This window comes from Micromys minutus (assembly GCF_963924665.1).
Source record: "Micromys minutus genome assembly, chromosome: 5".
NCBI lineage: Eukaryota > Metazoa > Chordata > Mammalia > Rodentia > Muridae > Micromys > Micromys minutus.
The window spans coordinates 44171532-44193110 of NC_137974.1; the positions used below are offsets into that span (position 1 = coordinate 44171532).

Sequence of the window (21579 nt, forward strand, 5' to 3'; positions counted from 1 at the left end):
GGAACAGGCAGGGCGCTTCACAGGTACGGGCAATATTCTGTGTCTTAAGCTAATAGAAATCAGCGTGGCAGCGCTGCTGCAAAACCAGGAGATAAACACAGGTGCTTGGAGTATCATTTTAATACAAACTGTAACCAAAACCATCTTAAAGCCCATGAAAATATCACGGACTATTTTATGGATAAGAGAAAGCATTAGTCCGGAGTTTTTAAAGATAAAATCTAAGTGTTGTCCATCCGGTTGATCCTTGCAGGGAGTTGTATTCAGCTTGACCCAAGACCACATGGGGGTGCTCATTCATTGTGCTGACAGACAGGCAGGGCAGGCTTTGGTGGAAGGAGGGATGGGTGGGGATGGAGCTTTGAGAAACTGTAGGAGGAATAAAAGGAGCAATTGTGTGATTGCAGAGTTCAAACCATCATGGAGCTGTACAAGTTACCCAGCCTTCAGCGCGGTCTGGGTGAGCTGGGGTATGCAAAAAATGAGACAGAGCTATTTAGAGATCAGGTGATGTTCTATTGAATAGAGGCTTCTACTGAGAGGCAGCCACAGACTAGATACTAATGCAAACCCCAAGAAAGTATGGATTTCCATGAGGAAGTGAATACACGCTGTAGCTTCCAGACTTGATTTAAAAGGGGGTGGGGGTGCATGGAGAAATAGAAATATGCATCCAACCCTAAAAGACACAACCAAAACGTAGTGCTATTAGGTAGCATGAAGGTTATCACATTGACCCCTTAAGTACTTACCAGTCTTGGCTATCAGTGTTTGCCTGCATGCTTGGACCTCTTATACAAAGAGGGGGGATTGGAGCTGGGTGGCGGAAGGGGATAGCATTTAAAATGTAAATACTAAGAATATCCAATAAAATTAAAATAATAATAAAAAGAAGAGGTAAACAGCAGTGGGGTGGAGAAGGAGAAGGCCAGATGTTTTTGCTCGGGCAGTAGTGATCCTCAGCCTTGTCTTGGCAGTGAAATCATGTGGACTGCTTAAAATACTGTTTTCTGTGCCCCGGATTCTTTTTTTTATAAGCCTGGACTATGGCCTCGTACCTAGCAGCTGTTTTAGCACTGGACACCCAAAGACTCCTTGTCTCCAATCCCTGCCAGGTTCTTCCCGTATGTTTTCCTGGAACAAACCTTGAGATGTCAATCAAATCCAAGCCTGCCTCAACCATGTATCTTATTGACCACGCCTTTCACTTGCTTGATCCTACCATGCCTTTATTCTTAGCACAACCCACAGGTACATCTTAAGTGTTCTTTTTAAATTAAACCAATAGCCACTACACTCCAGTCTTGGCCTTCACCCCAATTTACATATTTTGTGTGGTCCAGTGTTTGTTTACACGAGGAATTTTGGCTCCTGCCTGTCTTACAATGCATCAAGATGGGCAAGGCAGAGTCCAAACAAGATCTGTGCCTTGGAACTTAGGGGGTGGATCGGGTAGAAGGAAGAGTTAGGAAATCCAAAGTTATGCGGCGATGTATGGCCAGATCAGCAGCACTCTGACTTGATTCCAGGTCCCCACTGAGCAAAGGCAGCTCCAGACAAGGCTCACGTGCTCTCGCTGGAGACAAGGGCACTCAACTGCTTGATGCAAACTTAGAGTCAGAAATTTTTGCTAACACATCCTGAGGATGGGCGGCCAAACATCCACGGTGTTGCATATAAGATGAATACAGACACCCACAGCTCTGCCGAGGCCCACTAAGGCAGGGACCACCAGGAACACACCGTGTTGGTCTTAAGAGTACTTCAGAGGCAGAACTACGACTTGCCTTGAGGAGATGTTAGGAAGGTCATAGGTTAAGATTGGAAGGGAACAAATTATTTCGGGAAGAACCCAAATGGTTGGGCTTCCCTGAGTAACCTGAAGATCTCCTTAGATGTGGGATCTATTTTAAGGCTCAGGAGAAATGGGGAACTGATTATAAGTAGAGCTATTAACGTGGGGTGGGGGTGGCCTCTGTTTTGATCTCTGTCTATGTTTCTAACCATGTGTATGAAGTAGTCCTGTCTCTGTCTTGTCTGTGACTGTGGAGAGTCCCCGGCTGATGTTAATACAGTGTGAAGTGGTTTATATTCATTAGGAAACCACCGTGGCCTAGCTGGCAACCTCGAAGCCAGTTACCAGCTGACAGTTGTTAAGGGCATGCTTTTCTTTTCTCACAGACAAGTGGAGTCAATGTAGGGATGACAAAAGGGTCATGGGAGATTAGGGAAGAGGAATGGGATGGAGGTTAGGAGACATGATCAGAAAGAAAGTAATTTAAGCCAGCGTCACACGTCGGCTTCAGGTCTTCAGCTCACGGCCGGCAACACCGGCTCATCACGAGGTGTCCTGACCATGTTCCTTCCTGTTCCTCCCCCTCCCTTCTTTCCTTTCATCCTCTCCTTTACTAATTCAAATGAGACATCAATTCACCGATTATTTTATTTGGCACAAGGTGCTAATCTAGTATGTTTCTTTTGAAATACAACAAACAACCATCAGAATAATCCATTTTTAAAAACCATTTATAAATTCCAGTCCTACGGGGGGTGGGGGATGGGGAGACAAGTCTGGATGTGAAAAAATGGGTTTTCCCCTTAGGGTCTGGTCTCTTACGGCTAAAATCAAAACCTCATTTTGACCAATTTCCCATGTGGAGGTACTAAGGGAGAATTCGCTTCCAAAATCCTTCAGTTTGGGAAGAATTTGGTTTCCTGTGATGGGTGATTAGACCCATTTTCTTTCCAGTTTCTGGTGAGGATGACTCCCAGCTCCCAAATGCTGCCTCAGCTCCCTGCCTTGAAGCTCCCACAATCACCTGCTTCCAGCTTCTACTTCAAGGTCAGCAGAAACTTCCTCTGAATCCATCTGGGAGTCATAGTCCCTTTGGAAGGTCTCATCTGATTAGATCAGTTCTTATCATAAACACCTAAATCGGATGAAACCCACATTTTCAGACATTCCAAACGAAGGGGAACGAGAAAGGTAAAGGTCATCGGAGGCAACCTGGATTCTGCCTTTCTCGGCTGAATCAATACACATGTCAATAATCAAGAAAACTCCTTACCAGAATCCACATGCTCAAAGGAAAGAACCAAATGGTCTCTGACTTCAGCATGTGAGCTGTGACACACCCCACCTGTGTGCAGTGACACACCCCACCTGTGTGCAGTGACATACCCCACCTGTGTACTATAACATACCCTACCTGTGTGCTGTGACACACCCCACATATGTACTGTGACACACTCCACGTGTTTGCTGTGATACAACCTATATTTATTCTGTGACACACTCATCATGTATACTATGACACACTCAAGCCCACCCACAGACATTCAGAAACAAACACATGTAATAAAAATTTAAGAAGAATACCAGTCCACAAGGAGTTCACATAATCTTTGAATGTAATGTACTTCAATTTAATTTAATAGTTTAAATGTACACTATGGTAATTGAGTTACACACCTCTAGTAACCTGCAAGTTGGAGATGACGAACTAACTCTGTGTGGAATACAGTTCCCCTGAGTGTGGAAGAGAAGGCCAAGTCCTCATGTGGACAATACAGTTGGCCTCATGGAAGGTTTGTAAAATGTCTACTATCTTCCCCCTACCCCTGTCTCTGTCTTTTTCCCTCCCTCCCTCTACCTCTCCTACCCCCTCCTCTCTGTGTGTGATATGTATCTGGATGTGTCTATGTGGTATGTGGCTATGTGTTGTGAGTCTGTGTGGTATGTGTGTGTCTGTGTGTGCATGTGTATATGTGAGTATGTATGAGTGTGTATATATATGTGTGTATATGTATGTGAGTATGAGTGAGTGTGTGTATGAGTGTGTGTGATGTGTGTTTGGATGTGTCTATGAGTGTGGTATGTGTGTATCTGTGGTGTGTGTGTGTGAGTGTGTGCATGTGTGTTTATGTGAGTGTATATGTGTATATGAGTATGTGTGTGTGAGTGTGTGAATGAGTGTGTGAGTGTGAGTGTGTGTGTGTGTCCTCTAGGAAAGTGAACTGGTGCAGGGTCTGGCCTCTTTCTCTCTACCATGTTGGGTATTTAGCAAATAAAACCCCTCACAATAAAGTTCTCAAGGACAAATGTCTCAGTGTCCTTTCTTCAGAGGAATGAGATGCTTTACATCTTCTGCACCAGGACAGCAGCTTAGACATAGACTCTTAAAAGATGTATGGCTGTCTTATAAAAGCACAAGAACAACAGCTAACTCACAACACTTCTGCATAACTAACACTAACCACTTACAGGCAGTTTGCAGGACGGAGCCTACAGTAGTTTCTACAGTCTACGGGGGAGGGGACCGAAGAGCGACTGCTCTGAGGTGACATTTGTGAGGAAAACACAATGAACTCGGATGTCTGGAGTACAATTATAAATTAATTTCATAAAAATACATGAATCTCACAGCATGACTTTAAAAGCAGATACTTATATTAATTAATTGGATTATAACGGGTGTGAACTGCTGAGCTGTATTTGGGATGTTGATTTGGGTTTCTGTGGGCAGGTTTAGTTAAACTATTAATTTTTGTTTGTTTTAAACATTTAGAATAAAATGAATTTTGTCAGATAAGTAACATACTTGTAGGGAAGGTGGCTGGTCATTTTGCTCAAGGAAGGCAGATACATATATACTATATACATATAACACGAGTTTGCTTTTGTGTGGTATAATTTATCAGAATTTCCCTGGAAACATCAGCTTAAATGGTAGGAAAGGTCACACTAAAAAGTCTGCTCTCAGGAGTGAGAACACACTGAATGATTTACCAAGGGAGTCCAAATTCTCTTCCCCTTAGAAAAAGTGTGAGTTCTCTCGGGATCTGGAAGGCAGGCAAACCATGGCAGGGATCTTGTGAAACTCGATTGGTGTGAGGTAAGACGAGGAATATATATTTGCTTCTTTTCCAATCTTTTTCTCTATTTTGATTTTATTGATGTGTGTGTTCGTATGTGTGTATATTTGTGTCTATGTATGTGTGTATGTGTATGTGTATATATGTGTGTATGTGTTTGTGTGTATGTATGTGTGTGTGTGTTTATGTTATGTGTTTTTGGTGTGTGTATATCTGTGTATGTGGGTGTATATGTGTGTTGATGTGTGTGTGTGTTTCTGCATGTGTTGGCCAGAGCTTGCTATTAATGGTACCTCCTTTTGTCCATCTCCATCTTTTAAAAAAATTTTTTTTTGAGACTTTCATTTACTCTAGAGCTCACCAATTCCTGTAGATGGGTAGACAGGCTGCCCAGTGAGCTCTATGAATCTTCTTCTGGTTTCCCCACTTCCGGTTTTCCCACTTTTCTTCTCCAGAACAAGGATTCAGGTACTTGTAAAAGCATACCAGATTTTACATGGAGGCCAGGTATCAAACTTAGACCCTCGGGTTTGCAGGACAAGCACTTTTTCCACCGAGCTGCTTCCCTAATGGCTTCTTGGCACTTTTGGAGGAATGTTCACTCAGACGCCTACTAGGTGCAAAGCATTGTGCAGAGTGCTGTAGCTGTAACGAGGTAACAGTTCCACTTAACATGCGTCCTTGGGGAGCTTGCAGACCATCTGCTTTCTGCTTTGCTGCTAATGGAGCAAGGAACAATTGCCCCCAATATCCCTTAGAAGCCACTTTAGATATTTGCTTTCTTGTGATTGAAAGTACACGTCCACATATATGGGTTATATATCTGTAGTAGAGAGAGGCAGAGACGAATAGGATTTGCAGCCAATGTACAAGCAAGGAAAGAGCACTGCGCCCTGATTTATCATGTAAAGCACTAAGAACGAGAAAATAGTCTTTACAAAACGCGCTTCTATCTAGACTCTCCCTTCCCGAGCTTATAATTAAACTAAGTTTATCTCTCTTGCTGCAGAAAAAATTGAAGAGTACTTTCAAAGCTTTCTTTGTCAAAAATGAAATGTAAACGTTTTGAAGCTCAAACCCATTTAGAAAACGCAAACATTTTAATTTGCTAAGAGAACTAATAATTACTCATACTGATTTTTTTTTTGCACCTAATCCTGTACGTGTTTTGCTGTTTGTAATAACGACACTGGTGTCTGAGCCACTTCCCGAGCCAGAGCATGTTGAGATGTTTTCTGTCCCCTCAACCCCCTGTCCCCATTTCCGTCACTCTTGGCTGCTAAATCTTACTGACTCTACCCGTGGAATACTTTTCTCCTCATTAATTGTCCTGTTTCTATTATTCTTTTTATTTGAAGCCTCTTTTGTCCTTTAGACCCTGCCAATTGCTTTCTTGGTATTTCATGGATTCAGTCAACAAACGCTTAAGGAGCGGCCACTGTTATCTGCTACCCGATGTTAGAACGAACACACTTTTGTCTTTAATACAGGATTCAAACACGACCCCCACACGCTGGGTCCGGTGATTGATTTGGTTTCTCCACTGGCTGGCTGTCCCACTATGGTTTTATAGTTTTCAAATTAACGTTTGCAGTCGGCGTACAGCGTGGTGGCTTCACCATGCAACCTTTAGACATACAATGCCTTTAGTGTGTCTCTCATGCATTCATTTCTGCTCTCTTCCCCTCCAGCTGATTTCCTCTCTTCCTGAGTGAGTTCCCCCTTCTGTTGCCTTACCATCTAAAGAGACTATTTCAAAATATTTGTTCATGTGGTTGATTCCTCAATATACCAGAATTGGAATGATGCAGAGATCAACAAGCTCCCCGCCCCCACAGGAACATGGCACATTTTTGAAGCATTCCACTTGATTTTCCAGAAGGGTTCAGGTTGCAGTGGGAAATAATCATGCGCACATTGAAGTTTAGACTAGTACAACCGGAGAGAAAGTTATAGAGTTCTTTATTCCCATTTAATGATGTATCCTCTTTAACTCAAATTCTATTTGTGGCAACGTATTCGAAGGAAAACACGCTAAAGGTCATCGCTGCACTAAATGCATTTTAGTTGCCTGTCAATAAGGAGTGAGTACAGAAAATGCTTTTATGTGTTCTAAAGTTAAATTATGTGTGTGTGTGTGTATGTGTGTGTGTATTTGTTCGGTAAAGAGGGCTGTGTCTGCTGGCGGGAAAATCACTGGGTTAGCTTCTAGTGAGGCACTGAAAAGCCCATCAGAGTGCAGGAAAGCTGGCAGACAGCCTTCCCAGCTCACCGTGGACATAACAAGGACTGCACCCAGTCCAGGTGGGACTGGGAGAAACTTCCATAAACCGTGGCTCCCTCAGCCAGTGGAGAGATGCCATAAAACACTAGCTTAGATTTGGGCAAAGCGGAAGGGAGGGAGGGCCGTGACACACTATATACCCTAAACACAAAGACATGGCTGCTCACTTTAAATCCAATAGCTTCCATCCCCCCAACCCCCCAGCCCCAGCCAGCCATGGAGATTCTATAGGAAATTTCTGTTCTGCTGTCGGGAAATGAGGCAATCCCCCCCATGTCTTCGGAGTCGTGACTTGGTACATTGTTTTCTTCACCTCTGCCTCCCTAGTCCAAACTGCCACCATCTGTTTCTTGGACAACTACACTGGCTTCTTGACGTGGTCCCCTGCGTTCTTTTCAAGCTTTTCCAGACCATTCCCAGGACCCATGAGCTACATTGCCACCTACCCGGCTACTTTACACCGATGGTCACATTTCTAGTCACCCGCCCTCAATCTCCCCATCTCAGGACCATCTCTACCTGTTGCCTCCCATGTTCTTTCTGACTGCGAGTGTCATGCTCACTGCCGTGTGCAGCGTCCTGTTCCGGCGTCTGCTTCATCCTACCCCTTCTGGAACTGGCTGCAGGAGCCGACCCTCCTTTCTTTCTCCACTTCACTGTCACTCACCATCAACTTCGGTGCCTCTTCTCTGCCTCTCGCAGGGAGATTGATTGGCATCCTACTGATGATGGCCTCACTGCATCCTTCTGTTGTTCAATCCAGGACTTGCTGGCATCCTGGCTCTGCTTTCTCTTTCTTACCCAAACATCAACTCCTCATGGAACCTGGACTCTTCCATCGTAAAAACACACCCCCCTGGGCAGTTCCCATCACCTCTTCTGCTACTTCCTGTCTCTTCTCTGGCCTGGTTACTAGAATAGCAGTGTTACAGGAAACTTAACTGGTTTTCCTGTTCCTACATTTGACCACTTTGAATCTATCCTAACAAAATAAAATAGTCCAACTGACTACCTTCACATGCTTCCATGTCTCCCTCCTCTCCCCTCTCAGAATTAAATTTTTATAATACCCCAGCAGCTTTAATGTGACCAATCTCTCCCAGTCTCTTCTAATTTCTTCTGTATTGGTTTTGTTTTGATGGCATTTAAATTCCTGAGAGCAAACATTATCATCCTCATTGCGTCCCAATGTGAGCCAAAATAATACCTAAATGTACCTGGCACTTTATTCATTATGTATGCATCTCAGTCTATATTTTTGGATTAATTACATCTATTTCTTCATCACTCACCATCACTGTGGGTAGGTAGGGATCATAAAGGTCTGTTTTGATTGGTCTTAGTTAATGGTGTAGCTCAAGCCTCCAAAGCAATATGGTAAATGCTCAACAAGTTCTTGTTGAAGAAATAACCTCCCATCTACTATGAAAACACTGGTATATTTCCTGACATTATACCGAGTTAATGAATATACATTATGCATACAGATAGCAGTTTCCATGCAGCTCTGACAGGCTGCTATCTATGGTGGGTGAAGAGGGTTATATAATAAAGAAAAAAAAAAAAAAACAGCCATTCATATAAAGAGGGATTCGGAAATGCACTATGTAGAGACACAGTTACCTCAAAGTCACAATGATGTCGGGAACTGGAATACATTTATTACAGATCCTAATTCGCCCCATGATATACTGCTGACTCTACAAATGCTTCCAATAACTTCCTGAGGAAGAAGTTAGTGTTACTTGCGAACTGCTTAACCAAGGGACTTGGAGGCAGGGCTTGTTTACAAAATCCAGAAGTCATGTTAGTGGACCAGAGCATGCTTTCTTTTTTATTTCATTAGAATTATGTTGTGCATGTATGGCCACATGTCTGTGCTCCACAGTGTCTGTGGTGCTAGAAGAGGGGAGAGGAAAGTAAGTTGCTGGGGACTGGACCCGTAGACTGCTGCAAACATCATGTGGCGCTAGAAATCAAACCCAGTTCTGTAAGAACAGCCAGTATGCTTACGACTGAGCGGTCCTGCCAGCCCCAACTCCTTTTTTTAAAAAAGAGAGATTCATATCACCAACCAGAGCTGTGAGCTGTTTTGCTTCGAAGGGTGTGTACACCTCTGCATCCCTGTGTGCAGACGCAGAGGATTCTCTGGGACACTTGGGATCACTCATCTCTCCAGGGTGTCCACACCTTTCTCAAAGCCCATTTCTGGTTCCAAGGGGAATAGGAAGAAGACAAGATGCAATCTTGTCTCCCAATTGAACTTGATTAAGGGAGGACAGTTCTGATGCAAAGTGAATCCTAGAGTGGGGCATGCAGTGCCCTCGGTAAGAGGTTTTAGAGTATTTGAGAGGAACAGAGGAAAAGGATAAAAAAATAAAATGAAGGTAGAGAAAGAATCAGGCAAGAGAGTAATCACAGCAAAGCTTGTTAACGCATAAAACCAGGAGAAGGGACTGCCTCACAGACAGCCAAGAGTTAAGCTTACTGCTAGACTGGCAGAGGAAGTGGAAGAAGGCTTTTTGAAAACATTACTTTTATTATTTTAATAATTGATGTAGGAATCATAGTAGCTGCAATCTGTTAGCCAGAAACAATCGCCAGCTGGTGTCATCCTGGAGTAACTATAGTAGGGCCGAGTGCAAATATGGTTTTCCTTTCACCTGGGGAGCATTCAGTTCTAGAGGGTTTCTATTCATTTCCACCAGAACTCCAGGTCTGCCCTCGTAGATAAGGAAGCCCGTTTATTGCAGGATTTAAGAGCTTTGATTAAGTTTACAGCAAGTTCTGCCATGGTGCTAGAGAGATCACACCTGGGACAGACACAGAGTTCACCCAACCGCCATCACCTATCATTAGACACGAGTTTCTGAGCACAGCCTGAATTACCCATGCAACTGCCTTCAATCTGTGTATTGTTTTTCCTCCAATTATCTGAAGGAAGTGGTGGCACCCAGTTATCCATTTTTCCTGCAGGTAAAAACAATAACAGAGATTGTATAGGCTTATGGGATAATGGTTTTGGGACACTGTTATGAGGCAGACATACTTATAAACATGTTACTTATGGACATGTAACTTGTGGACAGCATACCTACCATACCTTTCCGAATTTTCTTCTTAAATTCTCACAAAGGATCTGTTTTAGCAACGGCGCCGTCAGTGGTATGATCGGTACCGTCTTTCCCTCATTTATCTGGAAACTCTGCCGAGAGAACAAAACATCACAGGGTGTAAAAATACTCAACTTTGCCTGGCAGGCCACAGGGAAAAGGAGAATAACTTAATTGGTCTGCAGCAAGGCTGTTGTCTCTTCCTGCCTCACAGGGCCTCAGGAGGGGAGGGAGGAAACTGTGAGCTGTGATGATTGTTGTTCTGTGGATCTCTTTGGTTGGTGATTTGAATGGATTTCAGAGTGCTAGAAGTTTCTAGTTTTGACTTTGCTCTAACTTGGCTTTTCTTGGTTCAGTTTCCTCATCTGAGAAATGAGATATTATCGACTTTTTTTTTTTTTTTTATCTCCTCAGGGTGCTGCTCTGAGGAGCAGATGGGAAGAAGGATAGGAAAGCACCTGTCCACTCTGCAGATAAACACCCACACTCCTACTCATCTGGGTATGAAGGTTCACCTCAGCTATGAGATATTAGCAAGAATTGTAGGAAATAGGACCTTTCTCGAATAAAATAGTGTACAAAGGCACAATGACTGTGTTTGTTTTGAACCTGAAGTGAAATATCTGACTCCAGTGTATGTGTTCTTGTGTGCTTGTACATTTGGGGGCCAGAGGACACCTTGGGCTGTTGTTCCTCAGATGCCATCCTGCTTTCCTTTGAGACAGAGCCTATCACTGGCCTTGAGCCTGCCAAGTAGGCTAAGCTGGGTGGTTACCAGAGTCCAAGTGATCTGTTTGTCTCTTGACTCTGCCTCCTTAGCACAGAAGCCAAGATTAGGAGCACTGGCCTTTGCATTGAGCTTTAAGAATAATTAGCTCTGGAAATCGAAACCTGGGGCCTGCATATGCATTTTAAGGCTGGGATCAATCCCCAGCCTTAAAAAAATAAAGTCCCTGTCAAATTCGATGCATCTAGGGAATCATTGCTGGGTTTTACTGGGTTCCAGCTTTTAAAAAAACAGTTTCTTGTTTTGTGTCATGTGATGTCATTCATTAATGGGAATTTAAACCTGGGTGAGAGAAAACAGAGCACAAAGCTCTAGAGAAGTGAAGTCATTGTGTCCAATACCTGAATCATTGTATCTAACACCTGAATCATTGTATCTAGCACCTTACTTAGGAATGCAGAGTTCTACAGCATCAACAATACTCAGTACCTACTGCAGTTGCTCAGAAAGTGGAAAGGGGGTGGGGGGGTGAGAGCAAAGGAGGAACATTGTGTTGAGAAGAACTCCACCTGTCTAGAATAATAAAAATAACCTCTGATGAGCAAGTTTTGGCGTTCGGGAAGGACGTCTGGATTTGAAGCTGGGGTTGTACATGGGGATTTGACAGTAGAGGCCAGCACAACTCTTGGGAAGAAACAAGTCTGGCACAGCGCCCCCAAGGAGACAGTGGGCTGATGTGTCTGGTGCGGGATACCACAGCTGGAGTATGTCTGGCACTGGTAACTAGTGGGGACACCTTTAGCCTGGGTCAGGACCTCACATCGCATGGCCCCAAATGTCAACACACTGCCACTCTCCTCTTCGCTCAGAATCAGCCCTAGCAGGTCTAGACAATGTGGGTCTGGTCCTCCAGATGGTTGTGAATTGGAAGGCATATCAACTTCTTATCTGAAAACCATGAAGTGTGTTTAAGCAAAGTTTGGATTCTGGGGCACATTCAAAGTTTACACACTCGGAAGATAAAGTCTAAGGAAAACCTCTGTGGATGACGAAGGAGAACTTCACCGTGAAAGAAAGGTGAGGAAGGCTGATTTTACTTTTCACCGGGGTGGGAAAAGGCGAGTCTTGAACATTGAAGAGCTCACTTTGTGTTAATGGAATGGATTTTAGGATTTATATCCCGCAGGGCTGCGTGTTGGAGCCCTGGAAATGGAGTACCCATCAAACACAAAGCTCTTTACAGAGCAGGCTTTTAATGGTTGCTGGTTGAATAAAGTTGTAGCGTTGGACCTACTAAGTTTAGAGCTAAGGAAGCTTGGAATAAACTTGAGCATCAGTTTGAGTCTGTTGGGGAGGCAGTAAAAGAAGTCTGGAGCCTAGGTACCCTGAGGAGGAGGGACAAGCAACCCGATTTAGTCTGGATTAGACTTCCTGCCATAGGGATGGTATTCCTGCAAACCAGGTTTCTGTCCACTCATACTGAGAAGGCTGCCAGGGTTGCGATGTAGAGGAATCCATGGGGCCTGTTTTAGCTCCACGGTAGCCTTTCTGCCAGTTCTCCCCAGGCTCCAGGCTGAAGGGATTCCCACCCCCAGCTGCCTCCCGCGAGCCCCGCGGAGCCGTGGACTCCTCCCCTGGAAACTCCTCCAGGGCTGAGGAAGGCTTTGGCGCATGCTCCGTACCTAGGGCAGGTTTTTTTGCTGCGGGTAGCAGGGCTCCTGTCATACCGGCTGGCGGGTTGTGGCGGTGCCAGCCCGCGTGAGCGAGTGTGTGCGCGTTGCCTGCGCCTGGGCGGGCGGACCCGGAGCAGTAGTGCGATTCGCCCGGGAGGCGGCTCCGCAGAGGCGTCTTGCTCACCGCCGCCGAGGGGCGGCTTTGCAAACTTGCGGCGGGCTCCGGGCGACCGGGGACTCGCGGGAGAAGGTGCGGGGCGCGGTGCACACGGAGGGCTGGGGCTGCGGGGCCGTGCCGAGCCTTCGCCCTTGGCCCGCGCCCTGGAGAGCCTCATGCAGTCCCTGTGCTCGCCGCCGCAGCTGCCCAGGGCAGGTCCGGGGCTCGAACCCTGCACCGCGGCTCCCGAGCGTCTGCCAACCGGCGACAGGATGCTTCTTGTCTCCTGAGACCGCCGCGCCCGGGAGCCAGAGGAGCCGTCTGGAGTCCGGCGCCCCAGGGATCCCGAGGAGCCCCCACGCCACAGCCGCCACCGCCGCCACCGCCGCCGCCGCTGCCGGCGCCTGTCTTCCCGGCTCCGCTCGTAGGCCCCGGCTCCGCCAGCCCCGGAGTGCGGTGGGGCAGCCAGACAGCCGCGCTCTTCGGCGGCAGGGGCATGGAGGAGCGGCGGGCTCCGAGCCGCGCCCCGGAGTCCCCGAAACTTCCGAGCAGGCGCCGGATCGCGCCGCTGCCGCCGCAGCCACCTCACCTGCCGGCCTGAGAGCGGGACCATGGATGAAAGGTTCAACAAGTGGCTGCTGACGCCGGTGCTCACTCTCCTCTTCGTGGTCATCATGTACCAGTACGTGTCCCCTTCCTGCTCCAGCTCCTGCGCCAACTTCGGGGAGCAGCTCCGCTCCGGGGAGGCCCGCCCGCCCGCTGTCCCGAGTCCTGCCCGACGAGCACAGGCACCCCAGGAGGAGTGGGAGCGGCGGCCCCAGCTGGCACCGCCACCCCGGGGACCACCCGAGGGGTCTCGTGGAGTCGCGGTTCCGGAGGATGAGGATGAGGATCCGGGAGAACCGGAGGAGGAGGAGGAGGAAGAGGAAGAGGAGCCGGACCCCGAGGCTCCGGAAAACGGCTCCCTGCCCCGGTTCGTGCCTCGCTTCAACTTCACCCTGAAGGACCTGACCCGCTTCGTGGACTTTAACATCAAAGGGCGCGACGTGATCGTGTTCCTGCACATCCAGAAGACCGGGGGCACCACGTTCGGCCGGCACCTGGTGAAGAACATTCGCCTGGAGCAGCCATGCAGCTGCAAAGCTGGCCAGAAAAAGTGCACCTGCCACCGGCCGGGCAAGAAGGAGACCTGGCTCTTCTCCCGCTTCTCCACCGGCTGGAGCTGCGGGCTGCATGCCGACTGGACCGAGCTCACCAACTGCGTGCCGGCCATCATGGAGAAGAAGGATTGTCCCCGCAACCACAGCCACACCAGGTACTGTCCGGTCCCGTCCTGTCAGGCATCTATCGGTTTCCTGAGGCCCACTCCCTTCCCCATGGCTCCACCCTGTTTGTCCCGCGTTGCGCTCCCTTTGCTGCTTGGCAGTGGTTTCCAAAGGGTACTCAGAAGCAGAGAATTTGGGTAAAGGGTAAGAAACCTCTGGATACCGCAAGGGGTCTTGAGCTGATTTCTTCCCCAACCCCCTGCCACCTTCCGATGTACATTCTGCCCGGTGCCTAGCGTCATGTGGTGAGGTATTTGGAGCGGGCACTCAAGAACAGCTATAGAATAGCCAGAGTGTTGAGGGTCTGGGTTGGACCAGAGAGGTCGACCCTTGGACTCAAATTATGTGGTGGAAACCCGAAGAATAGGAGAGCCAGGAATGTAGACATAGAAATTTTCAGGAATGGCGAGGCTGGAGCAAAAATCCCCTTCTAAGTGGCTCTTGGGTGGCTGCTTGCCAGCTTAGAGAACAATCTTCTTGATGCTGCTTTGAAGACATCCACGTGCAAATTCGTGCTCTACTGTTACAACCCTAATTCTGGCGATGGTCTTTGTTGGTGGGCTATGGCAGGATACTCATGTTGTCCTCAGTAAGACTGCCACTTTCCCCTTAAGCCATTCCAACAGTTTATTTAAACATTATTTGTTAAATGCCTACTGTGTGCCTGGCTGTGTGCTGAGCGGGTACAAAGATCTAATAACCAAGGGGAAGGATACCCGGTTGAAACAGCAATGCTGCTGAGGACTGGGAAAGTTTGAAGTCTCAGCTTACTTTATCGTCCTTGGGGAGAGGTCTGGACTTGAGAACGTGGCTGGTTGCTTGTTCTGCCCGTTGCCATCTGGAGATTAATCTGACATGCTCAAGGTAGTAAAATATTAAAAGATCAGAACGCTGGTTTTTATTTTTAATGATTATTTTTTAAAATCTCAGAGGTTTTGAACAATTTGGTGTAAAGAAACGGGAGTTGAAACAGTCAGCTCAGTAAGTTGATGTCTGATAGCTGTTTGCATTTGACGGGATGGAGAAGCTCCGTTTGCTGGAAGCTGCTCGTATTCTGAAGTTTGCCACCCTTGAGGCGTCTAATCCTACTTCCTGTTTCTGAGAATGGACTGCCATTATAGGATTTTTCCCCCCCTTTCACTCTGGCAGGGTTTTAAATGCTTCGTCTCCCTGCTGCCCCTGTCTCTGATAGAAACTGGTTAGAATAAGAAACTGGTAGTCTTTCTCCCTTGGCTTGTTTGAAGGGGTTTGCACCTGGAAATATTTTGGCAGTACGCTGCTTTAGAACCCACTGCTGTATTTTAGCTTAAAACGTCTAAATTAAGTATCACATCCAATCAGCCCACTACATACCACCATCGATCACCTCAGTGAGATTGTCTCTGCTCCACATCACGCCATGCTGTGGCCTTCGGGTTAGATAGCAGACATGCCTGGTAGATCCCAAAGAGTCTGGGAGACTGTTTCATGTTGCCCACTGTAGTAAAACTGGAGTCTTTCATTAGCATATCAACACCCCCATGTGACCTTCAGTGAGTGTCAGCATTAAAGAAACAAAGTAGAGCCTCGTCTTAGTGGGTTTACAGGCATTAAGGAGGATGGGCCACGTGAAGTAGTTGGGTTTTGGCTGGGAGAGGAGATGGATGGTCTTGCCACTGAGGCTTGCTACGTAGGCCACAAGCGTTGTTGCGTTGAATCTTCTGCTCTGGGATCTGTGCATTTTTCTCTCTGTACCTTCTGACACAGGAAATCCCACCATGACTATTTAAACCCGTGGTTTCTACCTAAAGCAAATAATATCCCTCCCCCCCCCCCTTTTTTTCCCCCGCCACCAGATACAGGGTCATCATCACATGTGGGCTTGTTTCACTTTCCATTTTTTTTTTTTTTTTTTTTTTTTTTTTTTGGTGTCACATTGTATAACCTTCTCCCTCCCCATCTTGTCTCCTTTTCCCCAGTGAGTCTCAATTGCTTTCCCTCCAGATACTGTAGGGAGAAATAGCTATGATATATGTGAAATACCCTGCATCAAAAGCTACAGGGAAGGGACTGAGGAGACATTAATAGTAGCATCTCGCTAGCAGGGAAGATTGAATTAGTTGTCTGTCATTGTAATGTCTGTGTACAGCCTTCTACAGTCAACAAGATTAGCCTGGATAATGGAGGGTACATTTCCACAATGCAAAATGGCAGATAATCTATTGCTACATAATGGGAACAAGGCTCTACTTCAAATAGGGCTGACTCTAAGCAAAATTGCGAAGGAACGCCTGTTGGTTTTATTTCCCTGGGCACTCTGCTTCTGGTCTCCTCTTGGCAGCTCCTCCCCCTTTCTCTTAAGGATCAATGCCCTTGTGGATCATGTAATGGGCAAATGTAAGACTCTGGAGTTGGAAGAAAGTGGATCTCACATGCCGTCCATACTAGGAGTAAGTTACACTCTTCCTGAGTCTGAGTTGCACATTCTCCCCCATGTAGTAATGTAAACAATAGTTAGGATGTCCCATATAGATGTTATGAGAAATAAATAGCTAATCTATAGTATGAATAATATAGTACGTATGTATAGTTCAGTACTCTGGTATGTAGTACTTAATACTTAACACCTGTGCATATGGTAATTAGTCTCATTGGGTCTTAAGAGCAGAAGGCATAACTTTTGGATGAGAGACGGAAGAGGGAGAGCAGAGTCTGAGGGAACATGGGAGAACTCAAGGATACATCATAAGACTTTCATAGGCCTAGGAAGGGGTAAGACCCTGGGGTGGTTCAAGGTGAATCTGACATAGACAGTGCTTGGGACTGGATAGGAAACTAACAGGAAGATGGCTTCTGTTTCTTGACAGTTACCTTACCAAGGATTTCTACTTTTGTGTGTGATGTATGTTATCTTTCCTTACCTCCTTGTGCATTCTTTTCCTTTTTTAAATCTTATGCATGTGTATGTGGGGAGGGGGTATAGCGTTAGAGGGGTTGGGCATGTGCATGTCATGGGGTGCTCTGTGCAGGTCAGACAGAGGACAAACCAATGTGTCAGTTCTTGGCCTCTCTACCTCGCTTGAGTCAAGTCTCTTGTTAGCAGAAGCTTATGCCAGGCTAAGTGACCTGTGAGCTTTTAAAGCTTCTTCTCTCTGTGCATCCCATCTTACCACAGGAATGCAGGAGTCATAGGTACGGTGTCTGGCTTCATACAGGCACCGGGGGTCTGAACTCAAGACCCAGGAAGCTCTCTCCCCAGTCTGTGCCCCTTTTTACCATGTTTCTTCCTCTTTATTTGTATGACTCGGTCTTTTAGGAGGATTCTCTTTACTATTGTTGAGTATGGATTGAGTCACAGCATTTTATGACAAAATAAAAAAAAGATAAAAACCTTCCCCATCCTGGCCCCCCATTTTGATGAGCATTCGAACACTGAGAAGGTGAGATAGTGTTCCTGAAGTGTCCTTAGGGGACTCAAGTCTTCATTTGCCATCGTGTCCAGCACTTTGACTGTTGTAACTTCTCCGTCCACTCACTATGGAGAGGACTGTCTTAAACCTACTAATATGTCAGGAGCTCCAATAGTCTGGGAATGGAGTTCTGAGCCATGTCAACCTTGAGTGAGCCTGTCTGCTAGGAAAGACAGCTTTAACCTTGAGAAGTGGTATCTTCTTCTTTCTTATATGATGCTAGAAGATGCTCTTCTGTATCCTTCTGTAAGATGAGGAGGGGGTCTTTGTCTTTCTTACCTGTGCTCTATTGATCCTACTAGGATGGCTGGTGTCCTGTGAATTCCGTACTAGATAATATTATGGGCTGCAAGTGATATAAGCCTACTTCAACTAGAGGAGAGCTGCTGACTCACGAAAGTACACAGGAGGACAGGAAAGTGTAGAGATGCTTATGCCAGGCTAAGTGACCTGTGAGCTTTTAAAGCTTCTTTTCTTTGTGCATCCCATCTTACCACAGGAATGCAGGTAAGACTTTAGCAATGGCTGGGAACATGGGATCTTTCTCCCCACAACCTGCGCACATTCTAGGAAAGCACCCTAATACCTGAGACAGGAAAATGGCTTTCATGTCTAAACGGTCCTCGGGAGAGAGAGTGAAGTAGGCCATTGCGGGGCTCCAATTTGTAATCATGGAGAAATTAGCTCAGGTTGATGTCAGTGGACCTTTTGACTATTTTCAGCCAGTCACTGTGGTCAGGATGATAAGGTTCTGTGACCTCACTTTGTACCCTTTCCACAACGTGTGTGTATGTGTGTGTGTGTGTGTGTGTGTGTGTGTGTGTGTGAGAGAGAGAGAGAGAGAGAGAGAGAGAGAGAGAGAGAGAGAGAGAGAGATCAGAGATCAGAGAATAGCAGAGAATAGGGTGCTGTAGGTAGACCACAGGCTCTTCTTCAGTGGTGTTCAAGTATAGGCTCGAGTAAAAGAAAAAGAAAGAAAGGATTCTTTGGGCATCTCCTTTGCATTCACTTGAAGCAAAGCTTTCAAGCCAATGACAATTCATCTTTTCTGACAGCATCTGAAAGCCTGGCAGCTGAAGGCATTGGTAATATTTGCCGTGAAGATGGGGTGACAAGAGGAGAACCATTAAATCTGCCTTCAGTACTCCAAAGGAGGTGAGGAGGGTGAGGGAGACAGGTGTTGTATTAGTCCAGGATGTAGAGCTAGGATGAGTCTGGTGGGTTTTCAGTTTGAGAAGTGGTGGTGTCCTCAGCAGCTTCTGGTTAACTGTGGTGAAGGAATTCCTTCCCGGGAACTTGGGTAAAGTACAATTGGGAAGAAGAGGCCGGTTTACACATCCAGAAGCCAAAGCGGAGAGGTCCATTAAAGATATTGTTTTTTTAATAAATACAAAATGGGAAGATGGGAAAACATAGCACAATTTGTCCTAAAACAAACAAAGGAACAGACAGAACGGTTCTGAAACCTCATCCTGTTTTGCCTTTTGATGGCACGCTAAAATATACTTCTTCTGCAGTGCTCTGGTTCAAAGAGTAGACTCTTACAGCCCACTCTGCTTTGGAAGGCACAATTAGTTTGCTGTCTCTTCTAATTAAAAAGGTTGAACTTCCAAGAAGGTTAATTTTGTTACCACAAGATTTGCATGCAGTGTAAAACTAAACAGATATGGTTTTGTCCTGTCTGCATACACCTCTACTTACCTTGTCTGTGACAAATTCCCTTAAAATTCCCTGCCTATGACCACCAGTATTTGCTACAGGCCAGGAAGAGATTAAACAGGTTTGTCTTTTTGAGTGGTGAAGATATAAATCACCAAGTGGTTAACTGTAATAGATGATGTATTCCTTGCCCTCTCTTGCTGGTTACCGCGGGGTTTTTGGATAGACTCCACTTCAGAGGAACAGGAATAGTTGAGAGGTAATTAGAAGACAGGCAAATTTAGCCAACGACGTGGTTTTACTTAATCTTAGACTCTTATATGAGTCCACAAATCTAACTATTATCATCTCACTTTGTCTAAGAACAACCAGAAACTATGGCATTTGAAAGCTATATATGCTTGATAATGAATTAAATAGTTTGAAACTGTCAAAACCTAATGTGACATTATAAAATACAATACTGGGTAAGTTATTATTTAAGCAACTAAACAGGAAACTCATATATATATATATATATATATATACACACATATATGCATATATACACATATACACATATACATATCTACATACACATACATACACACATATACACATATACATATATACATACGTGTATACACATATATGTATACATATATACATACATACCCACATACATACATGTATACATATACACACATACACATATGCATACATACATACATATATATTATTTTTATATTGTATTTGAGTTTGCTAGTTGTTGCGTATCATGGATCAATTCTCTGGTGATTTTAATTGGCTCATGGTACTTTGTATCAGTTATGGCTGGGTATTTAACAACATGTTGGGAAATGTGCTCAAATGTTGATAGCTAAGAACATGTTACTTGTTTTTAATCTTCCTGTGGTATATACCGTGGCTTTGTAAAACACACCCGAAGTGCTCAGCATAGAGGTTAAACCATGGAAGAGGCTCAGTAAGTGCCTGCTTTTAGATTGTCTTTAAAAATTATGGTGTAATTGACCAGACTGTTGTTCTTTAGAAAATTTTAAGACACTTTGCTTCATGACTGTTGTTGTGGGTATAAAATCTATTTGCTATCAGTTGAGATCTACAATTAGCAAGATGCTGCATCTCCTGATAACCCAAAGAAAAAGGGAAAGAAGTCAGTCCCTGTTCTTCCTTTCAGTCTCATGCTCCCAGAAATAGGACACAGACTCAAATATTTTTACAAATACCTTGGACATACAGCTAGGCTCTTCTCTGACTAGGTATAACTTTAAATATCCTGTTTACTTTACCCTACATTACATGGCCGGTTACCTGTGCTCAGGTGGCCTTCATCTGTCTCTTCCCATCTTCTCATCCAATCTCCTGCCGAGCTCTATCTCAGACTTCTTATTGCTTCCTGGATGTCCCACCTCTATTTTCTGTGTAAGCCATAGGGCATAGGCTTTTAAATTGAGAGTTGATACATCCATACAACACACAAGATATTATTTCTACAATTCCCCCTTTCAGTCCAATAAAAGGGTCTGCATCTTTTAAATATAAATTGAATACAATTATGACAATTATGAAAGCTATAAGGTATGATATACATTTAGCATGGCCAGTACATAGTATTTGGCAATTGAGGAAGAATTTCTATTATGTATCCAATGTAAAGTCTTGTAACCTAACACATTTCTATCTTAATTTGCATCACTGTCTGAAAAAATATCTTCTTAGACCTAGAACAGCTTCTTATATCGCAAAGGTAGTGTTATTGTGAGACCATAACTACTTAGTTTTCAGCCCTATTAGAGATCTGAGAAGGAATAGCTATTATCTGAATATGAAGGAAACACAAAAACACAGCTTTCAAAACTTAAGAAATGACAGAGTTGGGTGATTGCCTGGACAGCCCCCAATGTTCTTTATGACACTGAACCATTTATTCCTAGCCTTCTGGCTCAGGATATCTGACAGACTTTATGTGAAGCAGGAATTATGAAGACGTACTTACCTTGTCTTGGCAGAGCTTGACAATCAACTTCTATGCACCTGTTTGTCCTTTCTAAACAGGCTGGTCGGTAGTTGAAGCATGAGTATTTTCTTTGTCCAATGGCTAGCTTGCTTCAATAACCATACAGTTATTGATGCTCATCATCTTTCAAGGGGAATGGGGTACCATCCAGAGCAGACCTGTCTCATAGTCAAAAGATCTTTTAATAATGAAATGATCTTAAACGTCATTTTCTGTGGATCCCTGAGGCTTTGAAGGCCATTTGTTTATAGCATATCTGAATTATCAATCATTGTTTATTCTTAGTTATTTACTTTCCTG

The 21579-nt window shown here is 45.1% G+C and overlaps 1 protein-coding gene across 1 annotated transcript in view; it reads left to right on the forward strand.

Moving 5' to 3' along the window:
• Positions 1–13440: 13440 nt before the first annotated feature.
• Positions 13441–21579, forward strand: part of HS6ST3 (heparan sulfate 6-O-sulfotransferase 3) — a gene marked incomplete at both ends in the record, with an annotated part of 687002 nt that continues 678863 nt past the window's right edge. Inside the window, one exon of the mRNA XM_080916649.1 lies at positions 13441–14144. Coding sequence (XP_080772775.1) covers positions 13441–14144 — 704 coding nt within the window. The remainder of the gene's footprint in view (positions 14145–21579) is intronic.